This window comes from Vanessa atalanta, chromosome 15, assembly GCF_905147765.1.
Source record: "Vanessa atalanta chromosome 15, ilVanAtal1.2, whole genome shotgun sequence".
In the NCBI taxonomy this organism is placed as follows: domain Eukaryota; kingdom Metazoa; phylum Arthropoda; class Insecta; order Lepidoptera; family Nymphalidae; genus Vanessa; species Vanessa atalanta.
The window spans coordinates 8,989,760-9,011,291 of NC_061885.1; the positions used below are offsets into that span (position 1 = coordinate 8,989,760).

The 21,532-nt window shown below is 31.1% G+C and overlaps 2 protein-coding genes across 5 annotated transcripts in view; one reads left to right on the forward strand and one right to left on the reverse strand.

Moving 5' to 3' along the window:
• LOC125069143 (tyrosine-protein kinase Src64B) overlaps positions 1-16,604 on the forward strand; it is a 74,802-nt gene extending 58,198 nt beyond the window's left edge. For 2 of the 3 annotated variants that reach the window (XM_047678533.1, XM_047678532.1), the window contains 6 exons: positions 1,835-1,919; positions 11,222-11,359; positions 12,058-12,268; positions 12,728-12,981; positions 13,441-13,628; positions 13,791-16,603. In XM_047678533.1, the coding sequence (XP_047534489.1) occupies positions 1,871-1,919; positions 11,222-11,359; positions 12,058-12,268; positions 12,728-12,981; positions 13,441-13,628; positions 13,791-14,525 (1,575 nt within the window). In that variant the 5' untranslated portion in view covers positions 1,835-1,870 and the 3' untranslated portion in view covers positions 14,526-16,603. Of the gene's footprint in view, positions 1-1,834; positions 1,920-11,221; positions 11,360-12,057; positions 12,269-12,727; positions 12,982-13,440; positions 13,629-13,790 lie in introns of all 3 variants that reach the window. The other variant, XM_047678534.1, reaches the window with a different exon arrangement.
• Positions 16,605-16,804: 200 nt separating this feature from the next.
• LOC125069144 (adenosine 3'-phospho 5'-phosphosulfate transporter 2) lies at positions 16,805-20,929 on the reverse strand. 2 transcript variants are annotated; one of them, XM_047678536.1, is made up of 6 exons: positions 20,802-20,929; positions 19,985-20,343; positions 19,294-19,520; positions 18,778-19,004; positions 17,973-18,154; positions 16,805-17,183 (listed from the first exon to the last, which is right to left on the reverse strand). In XM_047678536.1, the coding sequence occupies exons 2-6, from the start codon at positions 20,293-20,295 to the stop codon at positions 17,006-17,008; spliced, it is 1,125 nt and encodes a 374-aa protein (XP_047534492.1). In that variant the 5' UTR covers positions 20,296-20,343; positions 20,802-20,929; the 3' UTR covers positions 16,805-17,005. The 2 variants fall into 2 exon arrangements, with proteins under 2 accessions (XP_047534492.1, XP_047534491.1); XM_047678535.1 differs by having other exon boundaries at positions 20,776-20,913.
• Positions 20,930-21,532: the final 603 nt, after the last annotated feature.

Consider the following 21,532-nt stretch of genomic DNA (forward strand, 5'->3'; position numbering starts at 1 on the left):
ATCGATAAAAAATTGACCCGATTAAACCGCTTTGTAAAATATTTAATAATACTACAAATCACGATGAAGAATTTTTTAATACCTTAACTGTATTACAAACCATGACCGTGTGAGCAAATCCTAATAATAAAATGACGACGGTAAATTAATAAATGTCTAAATTGAGTCCTTAGGAAACCTTAGGAAGTTTTTTGAGAACTCTAAAACCTAAATCTTTTATTTTTAAATTTCACCTTTCATGGTTTTTTTTAATATTATTATACTAAGATATTTATATTAATTTGTTCTGCTATTATTATGTTTTTAGTTATAATATATTAGTTTTAAGAATGAATTGTACTGTTTGTTTTCTAATTTGGGACTTATTGTACTACACTCGCTGTCGGTTATAATAATAATTATAAATACAAATAAATCACTTGAAAATGAAGCGGTTCCTGCCGGAGTTTGAAACCGCAATCTTCGATCAAACTTAATTTCTTCTAGCCACTGACCATCGGCTTATAAATAAATCAATGTCTATCGAAACGATATTCCCGATCACTTATTAGTGTTATCGGAAAGAGTCGTGGGAACTTGTTGTTGATACTGTGATAACACGTCGAGTTGATATGGACGTGATTAATGTTGTAGGATCAGATACTTTCGACCTGTTTATCGCTGATTTCTCCATATACCGAACCGATACTGAGTAATGGTCCGACGTTTTATTTACAAAGTTATATATGCAATACTGTTTACGTCTATTGACTTTAGTATGTGTGTACTTGCTTTATTCATTGTAGTTGCTAATTTGAAACTGGAGTCTTACTTAAAAACTATGACTTAGACTTTGATAGAAATTTACGTTTAATTATATATTTTTTAACTTTTATGACTTTAATTATTATATATGTGTCAGATTAACAAACTTTGATATTATTTGAGAGATCGCCATAAAATATTGTGAGATATAGGCGAATATGTAAGTATTTGTTCATAGTAAAAGTTTTTCTTATATTCATGTAACCTCCACTAGATGGCGCTGTAACATATAAATCTATACCGTCCAACCAATCACGGTGATAATTAGTTTACATGCAGTGTTAGGTCGTCTAACGTGTTAAGCTACAAAATTGAATATTATGAAACAATTCAAATTATGAACTTACTTTGATTAAACACATTCCAATATAATAAGTATTAAAAAATAAAAGAAAAAAATTGCATATGAATTGAATGGCTTAATTGAAGGTGAAATTGTACGTCGATAAAGATAATTTAAAAATAAATACTTTATTGGTTCAGCCATAACAATGCAGCTATTCTTCACATTTCAATGTAACTATTTGTCGGTTGTGATTGGTCCTATATATTTTAACTGAATTCACATCCGGTCAAAGACCACTGACATTGTCATGCTTTTTTTTTAGTAATCTTGTTATCGATAAAGAAGATCTTCGTAATTAAACCAGTTTGTACCGGAATTAATTCTGACACAGGTATCTTAATCTATATCCACATAAGCATTGTGTGGCGGTGTAATCTCTTAATCCTTCTATTTAACTATAAAGAGGAGGGCTATTTAACATTTATTCCTTGTTAACAAAACGTCCTATATTTTTAAGCGTCCTTCGTTCGTATTTCGAATGTTAAATCAATGATTTCAGATTAAAAATCACCTTTTAAAACTAATTTTAATAGTAAGTAACATTAGTCTATTTTAAATTCTTACATTTGTAAATTTGTTCGAACTTAAGAAATCTGTTCAGCTTATACTTCAAGAAGTATATAATATAAGAATGCTCTTTTATAAAATGTACTCGTGCATTAATTGTATTTATCTTGTTGACAGAAGCGGCTTGGCGCGGCGTAGCGGGCGGGCCGCGCCATGGGTAACAAGTGCTGCAGCCGCCGTCACGACCCCGACAGACCCTTAGGTGAGTTCAATGTTTACCGTTCCTTCACCCCCATATAAGTATCTTAAGATGGGTTCAGACGTTCGCTCGCAACTCGCTCCATTTTATCTTTGCTTTCTAGGTATCTCCAATTTTTATTACATTATTATGTTTATTTTTAGAAAATTAAATAAAAAAAGTACCGAGTAAAAGATTTATAACTTGTGTTTTAAATTCGGTAACGAAACATTCGTTTGATCATGAGAATAATATTAAGTAAACTTTAATGACATACTCTATTAAAATGGATAATTAAAATAGAAAAGAGTAGAGAGTACTTTGGTAGTACTGAGTTTCTTGCCGGTTCTTCTGGGTAGAATCTGATTTCCGAAGCGGTAGCTTTAAATTTAATTTAACTAAACTGTACAATTTGGATTATGTGCTTTATGAGCCTCCTTGAATAAATAATATTTTTATTATATCTTTGTAGTCAGTGGGAACTTATATTGTCACCTTCTCAAATATATTGTTATATATAATAAAATAGACCCTGAGTTTTATATAATATATATAAGCTCTCTAAGAATAGCAATACTATAAGACATGCTTAATACTTTTGCTATTCTTAGAGAAACTTATTCAAACACTTTGTCGCCTGCCGTTTCTTGTTACACGTTCGCCACTAATCCTCTTTGCGGCGCTCGCTTTAAGTAGCTTCAAGAACAAAACCGAAGGCATCAAAGCCCTTTGAATTGTTAATTTGTAAATTACTCCTAAAGCCTTTTATCAAGTTAATCCGACAGTCAGGCAGCCATAACTATGTTTTTAATATCGTAATGATTTTTTGTTCCAAATTTGAATACAGAATAAAAATAAAATAATTAAAATTTTAATAGTTGAAGTGGGCTGGGTAGGTATCACCCACTCATCAGATATTCTACCGCCAAACAGCAGTACTCAGTATTGTTGTGTTCCGGTTTGAAGGGTGAGTGAGCCAGTCTAATTACAGGCACGAGGGACATAACATCTTAGTTCCCAAGGTTAGTGGCGCATTGGTGATGTAAGGAATGGTTAATATTTCTTACAGCGCCATTGTCTATGGGCGGTTGATGACCACTTACCATCAGGTGGCCCATTTGCTCGTCCGCCAACCGATACCTTAAAAAATGATTCGATTTTCACTATATATAATTATTAAAAAAAAAAGTCGCATTTAAATGTATTTTATTAAATCAATTCAAATTATAAGTAAACTAACATATCTTTCTTATCTTTAGCTATAGCTATAATTTTGTATAAAGGATTTAAACTGTATACGTATATAATTTATGTATTTTAAATTTATATACTTAGGTAAGTTAAAACTTGTATCACCTGAGTTAAATACCGCAATATTTCCAGCCTCGAATTCTTGAGCGGAAACAATTTTCTTTGAAAACAATGCTTGCGATTTTTTCGCACGATTCCGATGTTTAAAGTTAACCACTTACAGTCTGTTTGTGTTTATTTATTCCGGTTGTTTTTTTTATTATTTTAAACACCGCCGTCTGTATTTATTTATGAACTTAAACTGTTAAAGTACCCACTTAGGAATTGGAATACTGGTTTTGACAAAAATAGCATTTTTATGTTATAGTTTCGAGCTTATATATTCAATGATTTTCATTTTTATATTTGATAATATTTTATAACTTTTTTTTATTTTAATAGAAAGATAAAATAGAAATTCGTTTAATAATGACAAGTGCTGTCCCGTATTCAGCCTCGTATAACCCATATGATAAACCTTTGTACGTATGCCCTGAACTGAACAGCTTTTATAATTTTAATTTTAGCATTCCATGAAGTTAGTTTTATTTATTTTTTGTTTAAATACAATGTAACATTATAGAAGATGATATACATGTATTATTTGTATCGAAATTCAATTTTAGCGTCAAATTACAGTTGTCGTTTCAACTACAGTCTATTCAAGTCACAGGAGGATAAAGGCAAATAAACAACTTTGACATCAAATTATTGTTTGATATTTCGCACGGTACGTAGGCGAAATAATCTGTGCCCTATCGGCCCAAATAAAAGCCACAAAAAAAAAAAAAACGGTTGACACTTTGAATAATATATGGTATCCATTATTATAGATTCGTGAAAAATGGCGTTTCGTATGTCATTGTTGTCGGAACTTTAGAAGTATAATTAAAGTGGATTTAAATAGTTTAATGGAATAGTGTTGTATTGTATATGAATATGCATTAATCAGGAACTGTTTTAATGCATAATATAGGACTCTTAGCAAAGCCCATATAGGTAAATGTAAGGTTTGTTTATCTTTTGTTCTTCTTCTTTACATGCTACGGTAGCGGTTTCGATCCTAACGTGACAAATATTTATATAGGCAAAGGGTTTCGTGATTCTGTCGTTATATTGTATTTTAGTTTGTTTTTAAACCCTCATTACGGGATCGTTTTATAGTTTAATGTCAGGTGTATGTTCAGAGATTTGTTTTGTTGACTGTTTTTGAATTGCAATCTCGATATTACTTAAAAAATAATTCCTCTCATGATCAAACAATTATCCTTTACATTGATTCACTAACTTCTTTTATGGTATAGGTAGGCGGGCTGGCAAATGGGCCACCTGATGTTAAGTGGTCCATCCATGCCCATAGATATTAAACGACGTCAGAAAATAATCGCACAAGGCCAATGTGCCACCGACTTTGGAACATATTATGTCACATGTTCCTGTAGTTATTAGCTAAGTGAGCCTACAAGACGGAACAAAATAATACTAAGTATTACTAATAAGTTATATTATTATTATTAATACAAAGTAATACTAAGTATTATTGCTTGGCGGTAGAATAAACGATGTGTGGGTGCTACCTACCCAAGCGGGCTTGCACAAAGCCGTACAATCAAGTAAAACATGTTTTAATTCTCTAAAACTTACTCGATCATATTTTTATAATATTTAATAGATACTTTGTTGTTTATTATTAAGTGCTTCAACTAGGATTCGCGGCCTTCAGATCTAAAGTAATTATCTTCTAATTAGGCTAGGTTAGATACAGATTTAAGCAGGCATATAAGCAATTTTGGTTTTTTCATTTTACAAGACTGTTAAATAGCAAGCAACTTATTATATACAACAAATTTACTGTAGTACTTTACTTTAGTACTTTTTTATTTCGTAATAGTATATTAACATTTATTCTACGCGAGGGATGGATGTCTAAATTTGTATTCTTTGATGAGCTTTGATTTTGAATTGATGTGAAAACGAACAGTGTCTACATTATTTTTTTAATAATTTACAGTTAACAACAATAATTAACAATAAAAAAATGTTCTCACGTCTAAGTAACAAGCAAAGCTAAAATAAAATTAGAACAAAGTCTCAGCTACAATGAACTTAGCAAGTTAGTGATTCAATATGAGTTTAGGTATTAAATTACTCTATTGTAATTTGTCAGTAATTTATTAATTCTTAACGGACCGTAGCCAACTGCGCTTGTAATATTATAACAAACAAGTACATGACTTATTTCTTCACTTGAATAAAATTCATGATATTAAATCATATTAAAAAGATATGATGAAATCAACGGGAAAGGTCAGGCACCTAAGGCAGGAATCCAAATGAATTTAACAAAGCCAACTTTGCCAATCTTATATAGAGATTTCCTTGATAGAAAATCATTTTTGTAGTCTCGGACTTTATCTTAGACTCCTTGACTTCATAAACAACGGAGCAGTAATGTCCATAGAATTAGTATTTCTGTAGTTATGACATATCGTTGAATATACATATATCAATCAATGTCGTTAGTACGCTACGACTCATAAAGTTGCGATAATAAGGTTGAACAGCGGCCAAAGACCCATTTAGCTCCGGTCAAGTGTAAGTTGCTTTAGCAATATCAATATGCTTGACTCAATAAACGCTTCTAAGCGTTCCACTTATCCGTTATTTTGTATTGTATTTTATTTACTATTTCACTTTTAAAACTTCAAAGGACGATAATTTCAACTAAATAATTGTTATGACGTCATAAAACGTTCACTATTCCAGAAAGTGTTAAAAGATTTTCTTTTCTTTATATGTTTTTTTCAACGATCACTTGTTGACAAGGAATTTATGAAATTTTATAAAAAATATTTTCGGAAATATTAGTTTAGTCTCTATTTTGATTCCTATTAATTACTTTTCGCTACAAGAACTATTTGATATTTGTATTATGTACTTTATTCGAATCTAAATTTCGAATATTGGTTATCTTTTTCTATTTTGATTGATTTACGTTCTCGAATAGTAATCAAGCTATTATTGAATCTTTATTTACTTTACAGGCTTAAACATTTTTTTTTAGAAATTCTAATTCCAGTTGATCTTTCAGATGCGTTTCTGTTATAACCAAGCATGTGCCTATTAATCAATTTTATCGTCCAATGCATATAAATCGTGATAAATTGACAGGAAGACGGTCTGTTTCGTAATATACTAGGCTCGGTTGCGTTACTCTCTGTACCAATAATATTTGCTTTCACCGATTAAATATAGAAAGAAGGTAATTAGAAAGAAATCTCGACGCATAATGTTACCAATATTTTGAAATGCATGTTCCGTATTCTATTGGGTTGGCAACTAAATAATTGCCGATTTTGTGGGTTTACATTTTCTTTTGTTACCATAACGTCGAACATAAACTTTTATTTTTTCGTAAAAAAATTATATCGATTACTGCTTTAGTTTTGTTTTTATCCAAATTAATTCAGAGTTCTATGCAGAACTCCTTAAATGGTAATTTTTTAAATAACGCTGATGGTATTAGATCACGTTTTTTCAGTTTTTTGATAGCAAAGATCAGAAATTTTATGAACGTGCATTTTTACACTGCCAGAACGATGGCAAAAGGTCATGGACAAGAACGGACAGTATCTAATTCAATAAAGTTATATTTATAAACAAAAAAATTGAATTTTCCTTCTTATTGGAATCGGCAATCACTTAGTTGCCAAGCATATATTATTAATTTCAATATGTATCTATGTGAATATAAGCCGAGAATTAAATATAGTATGTTAAATTAATTTTCTTAATGGTAGGGTTTTCTGCAAGCCCCTCTCGGTAGGTACCACCCACATATCAGATATTCTACCGCCAAATAACAGTACACAGTATTGTTGTGTTCCGGTTTGAAAGGTGAGTGAGCCAGTGTAAATACAGGCACAAGGGACATAACATCTTAGTTGCCTAGGTTGGTTAATATGGCTTACAACGTCATTGTCTATGGGCGGTGGTGACCATTTACCATCAGGTGGTCCATATGCTCGTCCGCCAACCTATGCCATTAAAAATAGTGTTTGTTATAAATAGATAATCATATTAGGATTAATCCGAAGGTAATTATTTAGTAATATAACTATGATGATAAGTAAAAAATTTTAGAAAATAAAAATTACGAAGACGTGGATTGTGTGTGAAAATAAAAATAATTTATGCTAATATTATAAGTTGAAAGTAACTCTGTCAGTATGTCTGTATGTCACGGCCAAAAACCTGATCCGAATTTGATGGATTTTGCTATGAAGGAAGCTTGAACCCCAAGGACGGAAATCTACATTTTAAATAACAGACATTTATTCATAACACCTGACGACAAAATCATAAAACGCGAACGAAGCTACAGTTGACAACTATTGTACGTAAGAAGAACAATATCTCCTATCTATTATTATCGAAATATGGAGGAGAAAAGTTTCGGTCCTGACTATACTGAAGGGCATCATATTAATTCTTTGTATTTAATGGTATATGTACATAGCTTTTTATGCTAAGTCCATCATTATCATCATCATAATCAGCCTGTGTAAGTCCACTGCTGGACATAAGTCTCCCCCAACTTTTGCTATGTGCGTATCTATTGACATATGATTCCAAATAGACGAACAACTGAAAAAAAGCGTGTGCATACGGTAATATGCATCTATTTGTTTAAGTACTAGCTAGGGTGGCGGAGTGCGGGTGGAGAGATCGCTTGACGCGGTACTGTTTGTATAATAATATTTATTTACATTGCTACTACGTGCACCGTAGTGCATGTTCAGGGTATTTTAGATAGGTCTAAATACAAACTAAATATTGTAGATCGTGTTTTATAAGGAGATGTTCCTATTTTTTTGTAACTTAAGTGTACGGTACTTTAGAATATCATCTATATTCATATCACGAAAAAAATTAAATTATCTATTCTCTACATATGTTTTCAATACAAAAAAACAAAAGCCTATTAAGGTTCTAATATGGCGACTGAATCGATATGTAACCATAGTCAAAAGAATATCTTATAAATTTAACGTATCGTCAAATATATATGGTCTCGCCATATTTGTGATGCCGTACAATAGTAAATAAATTGTACATTATAGTTAATTAAACTAACAAATTTTACATAAAGTATGATGAATCACAATAGTCCTTTGATTATTTATATGTCACAGTGGCCAACAGTTAGCCATTAAGTACACGCACACTACTAGTGTGACGACATGAGCGTAGCTGTTTTTAATTGTAATTATGCCCAACACCGTTTATATGGTCACGACGAAGTGACCCAGTGACGAAGTCCTAAGTTATCCACTTTCCAGAACGGTCCGTTTTTTTTTTATTTACAAATTTATACGAAGAAATAATTTGCCATCGTGAGAAAGAAGTTTCTCAAGCAAGTCTGGAATGAAAGTATTATTGGAGGCGCATAGCATCTTAGCTTCCAAGGTCGGTGGCGCATTGGCGATATATGGGTTGCAAACTATTTCTCACAACACCAATGTCTATGGCCAGTAGTGACCCAATTAGGGGGCTGAGTAGAAAGTCTACATTACTTTTCAAAAAAAAAAAAAACTATAATTGCGATAAAAGATATAATTTAAATAAATTAAAATACACTTTTGTTTTTATTTGTGCTCGTTAAGCTTTACCATATCGAGTGCGATGTTTTATAATTAACTGAAATATGTTTTCAATGTAACGATTTCATTTACAATATATCGTTAATAAACTCGTAAATATTCTACTTTTGGACAAAGGCACGACTCATGTTAGGAGACTTGGAGCTGTTTCCGTCACACTTGTGCAGTTTGGATGAATAAATCTACTTGTTTAAAATGGATATACTTGTTTTATCCGCTGACCTACCAAAAAAAAAACAAAGAAATACATACACAAAATATACGTTTTTGGGATACTAGATTAAACCTAAAATATCTATACTAATATTATAAATGCGAAAGTAACACTGTCTGTATGTCTGTCTGTCGCTCTTACACGGCCAAGCCACTGAACCGAGTTTAAGGAAATTTAGCATGAAGTCAGCTTGAAGGAGGGACGGGGCCGGACCGTAACTTAGACTTTACGATCGATTGCGATACGATCTGTTTAATTTAATAAAGTCATGGATTAAATCCACGTGGCCCTGGGCTGAAGCCCAAAAAGCTATAAGGTAGCTCCGGCCCTTAGGAAGGACATAGCCTAATTTTTTTATTCCTAAAATCTGACGAGCGCCCCTTAAAGCGCTAACGAAGCCGCGGGCGACAACTAGTATTTAATGTGCAAAAATAAACTTACATTTTTATTGATTTCGAATATTTATTTCTTGTTTTTCTTTTTGCTTTTTCTCTCGTGTCTGGATCAACGTTGAATACGTTTTGTCCTAAGTAAAGAAAGGGCATTCGGAGCATAATTAAAAAACTTTATGTTACAGTAACTGTTTACTGTAGAGTACTGTAAATATTCTGTATCCCATAACTTGTGTATGCGAAAAAAGATACGGCCACACTGACCAAATGTCATAGACAAAGGAAACTTTAGTGGAGTTTTAACTCTTAAGATTGGTTATGATATCGTTATAGGCTTAATAGCTGCCTCTTCTTAATATTAAAAATACGTTATTAACAAGTTATATAGATGAATTGCTATGTATAGCTTTTACTGTCGTTCGTATGGTCCCCTCTAAGGTGGTTACTGAAAATCTGCGTTAAACTTTGGGGGTCATTGTATGATTTTCCGAGTTTCAACCTGAGCTGAGTGACCTTCCCTTTTTGTGTCGGTACACTGCAGTGTCCTTTTCAATATGTACTGTACTGTAGTGCGTGTGTGTCACATAAAAAGATATTTCAATTTTTTAAATATATTTTTTAAAGTATATATATTCTAAAACATTGCCAAAAGTTAGTGACTGGAACAGCTTACATACTGCTTACCATAAATTCACATTGTAATATTGATGCTATAAATTATTATTAATCTGTCGACGGTCAATAATACTAATCGCAGTACAGAGTTTATCATATTTAAATGATTGCGCATAAATCTGGGTAATCGAGGCTAATATAAGCGGAGCTATGGTAAAATAAAGTGAGCACAAAGCGGGACCACTTTGGCAGGGCTCTAATTGCACATATAAATAGAAATAAATGAATAGGTAATGCCGTAGGAAGCCCGTCTCGGTAAGGTACCATCCATTTATCAGATATTCTACCGCGAAACAGCAATACTTAGTACTGTTGTGTGAAGGGTGATTGAATCAGTGAAACTACAGGCACAATGGAAATAAAATCTTAGTTCCAAGTTTGATGTCACTTTGGGGATGTAAGCTATTGTTAATATTTTTCTAAGGTATTTTATGTGTCAGGTGATCCATGTGCCAATTTTTCTGTTATTAATAATAAAAACTATACGTCTTGGAACGAAGTGGATTCCGCTATATAATATTATGTATTAAATTGTACACGTAATTAATTAAATCAATAACGTTTGAGAATAATGAAATGGCGAGAAATGTCTTTTTTATTTAATGTGTAAATTTAAACACTAACAAAAATTAAGTTTAATTACAACCGATGAGACAGAAGGAAAAAGTAAGAGAGGGAAGGTCCCCATAACGCTTTTTTAATCCGTGTAAAAGAACTCTCAAATATTTTTCTTCACGTTTGTTACAAAACCTTCCTACGTGCCAAATTTCAAGATACTGGGTCAACGGAATATACTCCATATGTTACGTCGTGTCAATGACCTCCTAGTTTTTTTTTATCTAAATATAAACTTTGAAAGATCGTGTCTTTCTATGCATTGAGTTAAAAATCATGATGCATTATTTGGTTAAAATGAGTTGTAGGTTTAAGTATTTTATGTTTAATTAATTTATTGCAACTTCTATCTTTCTTAACCGAAACGATATAGCTTATTTAATTTGTGATAAATTAAACGTTTATCTTCTTATGAATGCTTAACGTTCGAAATTAGTTTGTTATTTATATTGTTTAAAATTGTATTATTTTTTTCAGTATATCCAGCATACAAGAAGAACGAAGCAGGGTTTACAACATGTCCGTCACTAGAGACGAGGTATACGGGCGAACCAAACAACCGCGCTGTATCACGCAGACCAGCGGACATCGTGCGCACTCGCAACCCTGGAGCGTGTAAGGATAAAAATGCTTATTTATCTCATAGAATATTTTATTAATAATATTCTTTCTTGTTCCGTCCTAAAATTGTAAATTGAAATTGACTTAACTTTAAACATAAAATTAAGCTTATTTTTTAAATTAGCAGACAGCCATTACTTCACGACTGTTGATTTCTCAGAATACCTACTTATATTAAGATGAGGTCATAATTTACTTAAGGAGTATCCACTTCCCTCGGTCAAATATTAAGTTAGGGTTTTGAGCAAACTTAATCGCAAATTGGCACAAAGCCAGAACGCTGCGCCTCCCTTGCCCTTGTCTGGCGACATTGCTTTATGAATATACAAATGCGTAACTTGACGGCTTAATTTGGTTTAAAATATTCCATGTCGTTATTTCTGAAGTGCAAATTAATTAATACGATATTTGTACCACATTTCAGTGTAGAATAAATAATCGGAATATATAATATAAAAATATTTTCAAAAAAAAAAAACTTCGCTTAATAATTCTTATGCCCTTTATTTGGGTTATTTTCGTGTATTGATCTTTATCTGTATTCATATCCTCAATTATTTCCTTCTCGCATAGATAAAAAATCGCATGTACAATGGATGGATAGTATCACTATCCATATATGATATTTACACACAATTAATTTCACCAAAAATGTCTTCTTATATTTTTTAACGTTTTTGTATTTTTTTCAGGTATATCAAATGGCGGACGACGTGTCGTGAAAGCGCTATGCGCCTACACGGCTCGCGCGGAATCGGACATATCGTTTCGCAAAGGAGACCGTATGGAGGTCCTGAGCGATGCGGAAACGGATTGGTGGAGAGTTTTACATCTTACCACGAGAAGAGAAGGTCTAGTGCCGGCTAACTTTGTCGCAGAGGAGAGTTCTGTAGAATGCGAGGAGTGAGTATATTTGCATGGTTGTTTTTTGCCTGTGTCATAATAAAAGTTTAACGATTGATCCGATTAAGTACCCGGAGTGCCCGTGCCGTCCTTGTCCCTTCCGACTAAGTCCGACAAGTTCTTAGCTTGCACACCCAAAACCCGTAGGCATTTCGTGGCGTAACTAGGTGTTACTAGAAGTCTTATTCCCAGAAAAAAATGTTGGCTACTAACAATGGCCAAAAAAATAATATAATATTTAGCAAAATACTTTAAAATTAACTTCCTTTTATAAATAAAGCAATATTAAGCTTAAGATCACAGCAATTCGATTTCATCGATAAATTATTGTTTATATATATTAAACTGAAAAATACTTTAAAAATAAGCCAAAACAAAAAAAAAAAACATGGACTAGGGAAACCAACAAATAGACTAATTGATCACTACTTTCTGCTAAAGATTATAATCACATTCCAGTTGGTTCTTTCCGCACGTGTCGAGAAAAGAAGCTGATAAACTACTACTAGCGGAGATCAACCCTCGGGGAACGTTCCTTGTTAGACCAGCAGAACACAATCCACATGGATTCAGCCTTAGTGTCAAAGATTGGGAAGAAGGGAGAGGGTACCATGTGAAGCACTATAAAATTAAACCTCTCGACAATGGGGGTTTCTACATAGCAACCAATCAGACTTTCCCGAGTTTGCCAGCACTGGTCATGTCTTATACAAGTGAGTTATTTTGATTTTGTCTTTGTATCAATTTAATATTTCATTGGCCGTATTACATTTACATACATATACATTACATTTAAGGGTATGCCGAGGTTTTCTTTTATCTATAATATCTATTTTGGTATTGGGTTACTTTTAAAGAATAAAATTTTTGTCTTTGAAGGTGGAATTTTGTAATTTTTTAACGTATTTTTTTGAACTAACAGCCTTACGAATAACGAGGTTTTAAATTTTAAATACAGCCTATAGTTGAGTTGAAACGAAAAAAAATAATTCGGTATTATTAAACATTAGGACGTATAAATTATTATATATAATAATATACATATTTATTATTATTATATCATGTAGAACATTACCGATCTGGCATGTGATTTCTGATTGTACTTATTTTCCTTATGCTTAACTAACCTAAAACAACTCATAATTCCAATGATGTGTACTCACGTATTACAGAAAACGCGCTAGGTCTTTGCCACGTGCTTGCCCGTCCTTGTCCGAAACCAGAACCGCAGATGTGGGACCTCGGACCAGAACTGCGGGATAAATGGGAAATTCCCAGGAGTCAGATACAGCTAATCAAGAAACTCGGTCAGGGTAATTTCGGGGAGGTGTATTATGGAAAATGGTGCAACAATATTGAGGTAAGTCAGGCAAAAAATAAAGTACTAATAGAATAAGCAGAAAAAAATTAAGAGTGCACACATAATTGTATAAACAAAATAACTTCTAATGAACACTTTTTTACTTAATACTTAGTAATTTATTAATAATATTTTATTTATCTCATTGTGTTTCATTTCCAGGTGGCTGTAAAAACATTGAGGGAAGGCACGATGTCCAAACAGGCCTTCCTCCAAGAAGCGGCCATCATGAAGAAGTTCCGTCACAAACGTCTCGTCGCACTTTATGCGGTGTGCTCGCAGCAGGAACCCGTTTATATCGTCCAGGAATACATGTGCAAAGGATCTCTACTAGAGTTCCTAAGAAATGGAGAAGGAAAGTCCCTCCATTTCGAGGACTTAATCTATATTGCGGCTCAAGTAGCTTCCGGCATGGAGTACCTAGAATCCAAACTGTTGATACACAGAGACTTAGCGGCAAGGAACGTATTAATAGGTGAAAATAACGTAGCCAAAATATGTGACTTCGGTTTAGCTAGAGTGATCGAAGACAATGAATATTGCCCGAAACAAGGATCCCGGTTTCCTGTGAAATGGACCGCACCGGAGGCGATAATATACGGACGTTTCTCTATCAAAAGTGACGTTTGGTCGTATGGTATATTATTGATGGAGCTGTTCACCTATGGACAGATACCGTACCCGGGTCTTCACGGAAAAGAAGTCATCGAGCAAGTAGAGCGAGGGTACAGAATGCCGAAACCGGTCGGTCACTACTTGCCCGACGACATCTATAGACTGATGCTTCAATGTTGGGACGCGATTCCAGAAAAGCGACCGACTTTCGAATTCCTCAACCACTATTTCGAATCGTTCACAGTGACCAGTGAAATTCCATACAGAGAAGTGCAAGACTAGTGCTGTGATATAGTGAAATAGATTTTTTACGACTTCCAGTTAGGACGTTGCGACTGAAACGCTGTGCGTTTAAGTGATAGTGTTGAGCCGTTCTAAACATTCGTTCATTTAATACTGTAGACGAAATAATTGCTGAACGTTTGTTTTGCTGTTTGAAGTGATTTAAAGCTGTTGCGTTGCGACTAAGCGACTATATCAAATGTTTAATCAAAAACAGTTATTTGTGAAATTTCATACTAAACTGAAAATTATATGACATTTAATGGTCTAACTGGGAGCATTGTTGTGTGTGAACAGCGTGAGATAATTTTGTGTAGGGTCCTTAGCGAATAAATGGAATTATGACAAGTGTGTGTGACAAGCAAATTTAAGTGATAAAACACTTAAACTCCTACACCAACATTTTGATAAGTGTAGCAAGCAATAGTTGCACCACACACACTTTCGTATTTTCTAATTTTAGTATTTTTATACTCAAAGCGTTACTAAACTATACAGGAAAGTGTGAGCTTGTCGTTTTTATTCATCGGCTTTTCATATGATTTGTAGTTATGAAAATGAATAAAGATGTCGACTGTAGCGCCTAAGTCGAATCAATCACGGATCTATGTCCTTGGCAAAGTTAAATCTAAGTGACTAATAACACCTATTTTCTTATTTATTAGCAGTAGCTTAAGCACATTTAGCGTATTATTTTGCATCTGTACAAAATTGTTCACTATTATAAGCAATAATGTTAAAAATCAAAATTTATGGTAACACAGTATTTTCATATTCTAAATTGAAATGTGATATTTATCTTATCACAGTTGAAAAAGTATCTGTGTCCCTTCGCTACTTTCCATTTCATTAATGGTGCTAATGCTAAATTAATCAGCGTTAATTTATCGTTATTTTTAACATTACAATAATTATAATGAAGTAAAATGTTATAAACCAACTATGATTATGAAAGACAAGATAGATTGAGCATTTTTTATTCAGCTGTCAATCAAAATCAGAGAGAGACAAAGCGATCGTGCGCCTTGTAATTGTCTGCATAGGAAGGCGTCGCTTTAGACGGTTAATAATTTTATGGCTCATTCTATTCTATCTTGACAGAGTAGTTCACTTGATGTAAATTTGTTTGACTTTGTTATTTGAAGTTATTATTGAAAAACTTAAGTATATACTTGGATATGATGCAGACAATCACTTTCAAATCTGACATGCTTTGAGTTCTTGGTCATTATATCGTAAATGTTTCTTTTGGAAGGTGATAATTGTTTTTGGATTGAGGATTAATAAAGATTCAAAATGAATTTTTTTGGACAACTTTTTTGGAATACTTACTTAATTTGACAGCTATGATAATTTTGTTCTAATTATTCATAATTTTGCACACAACTTAAATTGATGTATTATTTCGTAACTAACACCATAGACAAAAAACATGTGTATGATTTTAAAAACACTGAAACATAACGAAGGCCGCTTTGAGATTCTTATACAGAGATTATATCAAGAATTTACTTCGACTGATTTATTCAAGGCTCCTTTGCGAAGTTAATTTTTTTTATCTCAAATATCCATAGATAATTCAAATTCCATAGATAAATAAAACGTCATAAACATATGCAAAGGGGCCAAAATCCTTCAAGTTAAAAATAAATATAGCTTTAGGACCATATACCAAAGAGTTATTGTACATTATGAGCGAAGGATAGTTTTTAAGAGGGGCATATTTAATTTTTAGCATAGTTAGATATTGTGACCTGTGTATTATTAATTGATTTGACCAATATCCCTAATTTTGAAAAATGTATGAGTAAATTGTATAATAAATTTAATTATATTTGTTAATACGACTGATCACGTAAATTTACCACAATACCATGACTTTATAGCTAATTTCGTCGCCTCATAAAAGTATTAAAGATATGCTTTAATCACTTAATCATTTTCATCGTCCTAGAAATTGTATAAATCAATGAAAAATAGTGTCTTATAACATTCCAAGTAATCAAACACTTTAAATTTGGACACTTTTGTATGAAAACGATTAGATTTATAAGATTTTGTACATACAATGAAATAAATGTCATTGATATATAAAATAGTTTTATTTTTCATTTCTTATAAAACTACATACTATTTACAATAGTATTAAGATGACTTCACTTTTCCACTAATATTGCATTACAGTTTATAAATGACTAAATAAAATCACTAAAATTATTTACAATGGTACAGTTATAGAAAAAATCACTTGGAATATGTATCAACAACATATTAAATCAGTATACTATGTTTTTTATACTTGTACCATAATTAACATTTGAGACATAAAATATAAGTTACATGAATTAATAAATAAATTATATTAAAAATACTATAGTAATTTGAGCCCTTTAATGTCAAACTATTAAACTTTAAAAAATCTTATTAAAATTTTTTATCACATGTAATTTAGAACAAAAATATATATAATTAAAAATTATTTATACTGTATCAGCGTACATTTTACTTTTTATTCTTAGGTATCTATATTCAGATTGGTAGAATGACTGCATGAACTGCCAACATTTCAGGATTGGGTAAGGAACATAATGTGGATTCTTCTTGCTGTAATGGTTGAGGTATATCGCCAATGCCACCAACATACCCGACCAGGCATACCTACAATAAACAAATAGTTATTTGTATTGTGTTGATGAAGCCCAACATATAGATATAACATAAAGTGGGTGTGGCCTGATGCTCTTAATCAACATATAACCATAGCCCATTACATTTGAAGAACAGATAGACATTAGATTATATGTTTATAAGCGATTTGATAATAGCTTTGCTAAATCAAAATATACACATATCATAATATACACTACAAACAGTTTTTGATTAATATATCTATATAATACAACACTATTCCACTTTAACTTCACGATAACAACTTTGCCGACGTTTATAACGAATCCATAACAAATAGCATAGATTATTGTTCAAGATCTCGACCAATGATACAATGGCAGGCCCATTGGTATGATGTAAGTGATGGGCATTATTTCCTTCAGCTTTAATATCTATAATTTGATTCATGTTTTTTTAATTAAATATTTATTTAATAATTTCCTTACTGCGCTACTTATAGAAAATATCAGATTTATACATGCCAAATATTAGTCATTTTAACCTGATAATAGTTACTATTAAGGGCACCAGTTATCATATTATATCAGATTCGTTTTTCAAATATTATTTTAATTTTTAACTTAATTGAACAATAATTCATTCATTACACAATAATTTATTTAAATTATTGTCTGCCTTAGTATATGAAACATATTATTTCTTAATCAGTTAAGTTATAGTTTATTTCTTTTCATAATTTAAATAATAACTTAAAGAAACAATTCTGACAGACATTTCAAGATTTTATATAAATATAGCTACTGTACCAATACTTACTGAAAAACGAATGGTTTGCTAAATAGCAAGAATGATATGATTATCGAGAGAGCCTTTCTCATTGTAGTAACTGTAACCGCCACTGTAGCGCCGCATATACGGACTAACGTTAATACTGCTTGTAATCCCATGTACCCACTCACACTTAGCAGGAATATATTAAAATACATTGTTGTTGCTGACTAGAACAAGAGAGAAACACAAATATTATTCCTACAATTACATTGAAATTAAATTGATTTAATGAAAAAATATGAATGCTGTTCTAATTAAAACAATAATAAAGTGTTAATAAATGGATATTTCTTTTTTTTGCCCTGTAAAATTCAAAATCTTTACTATTATTCTATAGGAGTGACTTCTACTAAAAGCTTATTTTGAGAATAAGGTCCATTACACACTGATTTTTTGTGTAGTGAGTACAAAAGCTCCATTGTCAATTACTGTATGGCAACATCAAAAGTGTAGAGATTAAGGATATGTAACTGCATCGCAGCTGCATCACAAGGTTATGTATAAATCGCTGCAGAAAATCGCAGTGAGTAAACTGCCAAGGTCATGTAAAAAAAAATAACCAAAATGTTGAAGTCTTTATGTACAGAACCATCAGTTCACTTACTGCTAGGAAAAATCTGATAAATATAAAGTAAATTAACATTACATATATAATTGTAAGATATGAAATTCATATGAAAAATGACCTATTTTTCTGACACAAAGTTAAAACCCATCCAAAATATATGAGCACATTTAAACAAATGTTATTTATTACTAATATAAATATATACATAATCATATAACATACCTGAGAACAATAAACAAATCCATCGGTTAATATTCCACTAAAACCAGTTATGACTACGAGATAAACACATGCAATTGCATATGAATAGAACACAACTTCATTGTTCGATGCTTGGAATTGTTTCATTGCCTTTTCTTGAACATTTCCAATAATAGCATCACATAATAATGCTAGTGATATTACAATCACACCAATGACGTCAAAGTTAGGTGAAGTTTTTGAATCAGCTGTAAATTGTCATGTGATAAATAATATGTTGTACACATGCACATTAAAGGGAGTGTTTTAGAAATTCCTCTGTTAAAAATTTTCTTCAAATATTTAAAATATAAATATGACTATATGCTTTATATAGCATATTAAGAAGAATGGGTTCAAATCTATGCAAGCACTAATTAGTTATGTGCTTTATTTATAGTTATAACCAGTATGATTGAACAAACTCCAATCCTTCCCATCAACAGTGTCCTGTATTGAAGAGATTTATCTATGTACTATAATAAAAATATTACTTACCTAATGTAAACATTGTCAATCCTATGCACATAATAACAGCTGCGACATAATCTAAAAATCCATATCTTTTCCCTAGAATAATAATGCTGCCAATCATGACCGGGATTAGTTTACAGCTCTTAAATATTAGTTGAGTCGGGTAATTCAAGTAACTTAATGCTAAGTTCGAAAACGACATTGTACCTAATGTCAGTGCCGCCAAAATAGCATAGGTTCTTATTGGTACTCTGTAAACAAATAAAATTAATATTAGTAATATCTAGCCAAAAGAATGGGGTAATTAAAAAAAAAACCCTTCAAAATAAATACAAATATACCATTTGTTTTTTGCTTCAACTTTAAAAGTATACCATGTTCTATTCTTTACAAAATAAACTTTCATTCAAAAATTATTTCAGCCAATTTAATGTTACATTAAATCAAGTCATCATCAAATAAAAATTAACACACACTATATGATAGTGATGAACCCCATAATTATTAATAATCAAGATTAAATTTTTCAATTTAATGTTAAAATTTTAGTGTTGCTGTCTAGACAGACTAGATGTTAAACAATTATATATTACATTTTTGCTAGATGGAAATTTATATACCTTCAAAACATTTTATTTTTTTTAACAGAAAGCTGTATTATTTAATACATATTATTTTTTATCATAAAACAAAAAAAATATTGTTCAAAACTTACTTTCTTTTTATAGGATTCCTTATGATTGATTCAACATAACTGAGGGACATTGTTATTAAAAATTGAACAAGTGTAATGTAAAGGCTCACAGGCTTAACCTCCGGGTTTGAAAATATTAGTTCTAGAAAATATCCATATGCTAAATAACACACAAATACAAATATAGCACAACAAGCAAATTGAACTAATGGGCTGTATGGTGTTATGTCAAAGCATAGAATATTAATTTCAGATTTTTTATTTTGTCCATTGCTGCTCTGTGTTTCATCGATTTTAACAATAGTATCCTTTGACATTTTCATTTTTAGCATGATTTGCTCTAGCTATTATTATTGTGCTATTATGAATCCCATGTTTATCTGAAATGTAAATTGTAACTGATTATTTATAGATGTTTTTTATTGTACATATAAAATATAATTGTAATATTTAAGTGTTTATATATCTAATAAATAAATAGCCTATGCTACATCTCGAATATTATATTCTTTTTTATTTCGTGTTTATATGAATGTGCCCTTTTTTATTTACATGGTTACATTATATTTATGTTGTATATAGTTATCTTACAATTTAATAAGTGATTAATATTTATAAACTTCAATTATTCGAAAGCTTTAAATGTTTTAAAAGAAATAGACATTTTTAACTATTGCTGTCTTTGCTGATTTTCACAAATTTTATTTGAGAAATTGTTCAACTCTTTAGTTTAACATTATTAAAATACAAAGTCAGATTAAAAGCAGTTGAAATTATAACAATTAAGTATTTTAACATAACAATTTATTTACCGAAATTCTTATTAAAAAAAATTTACCGATTTCTAGTAGTAAAGTAACACTATAACGTTATATTCCAATTATATCTTTGGTAAAATTTAATTTTATAAATAAATATCTGCAATTATAGAAAATAACCACGTAAACCGTTTTGACATTTTAAAACATTATCAAACTTCAAACTTGACTTTTGATCTTGAAAGTTAAAACATCTAGAAATTTAATTTTATTGGAAATATTATTTGTTTAACAATTTATTACTTAATGAATATAATAACTCTGCAAAATTACTAATGATGATAAGTCTAAAGATTATAAATATTTAGTAGTATAATTATGATAACATGAAGTCGTGAAATCGTGATTTTATAGTCTGAAATTATTATTTATTATTTAACAATAGTAGCACTTGACATTTGTTATTTAACCCTGGTCATTCCATTATCTATAATCAAGCACAGATCAACAAATCTAGAGCTGTCTGCTGCCATGTTGCCATCTCTAAGAATATTTTTCCTACATTATACTAAGTTAAAGTTTAGAACTTAGTTACAAACAAAAATGTTGTTCAATAGTTATTATTGTAAAAATAAATAAATATAAATTTAGTATTGTTAAATATGGACATAGAGCGCTTTTGACAATAAATATTTATTTTTAAATAAAGATTGAAGAAGCATAATGTTCCAGAAAATGTAAAAAGTAATAATTAACAAATATAAACGTAACATTATAATGTAAAAAAAATATTAATTATTAAAATATAATA

Bases quoted from the DNA above. Each gene is read 5' to 3' on its own strand.
- LOC125069144 (XM_047678536.1), bottom strand. From the start codon at position 20,295: ATGCTAAAAATGAAAATGTCAAAGGATACTATTGTTAAAATCGATGAA. The intron at 19,521-19,984 runs GTAAGTTTTGAA...ATTTGTTTACAG, and splicing joins AGGAATCCTATAAAAAGAAA to AGTACCAATAAGAACCTATG. The intron at 18,155-18,777 runs GTATGTTATATG...CTCTTGTTCTAG, and splicing joins GATTTGTTTATTGTTCTCAG to TCAGCAACAACAATGTATTT.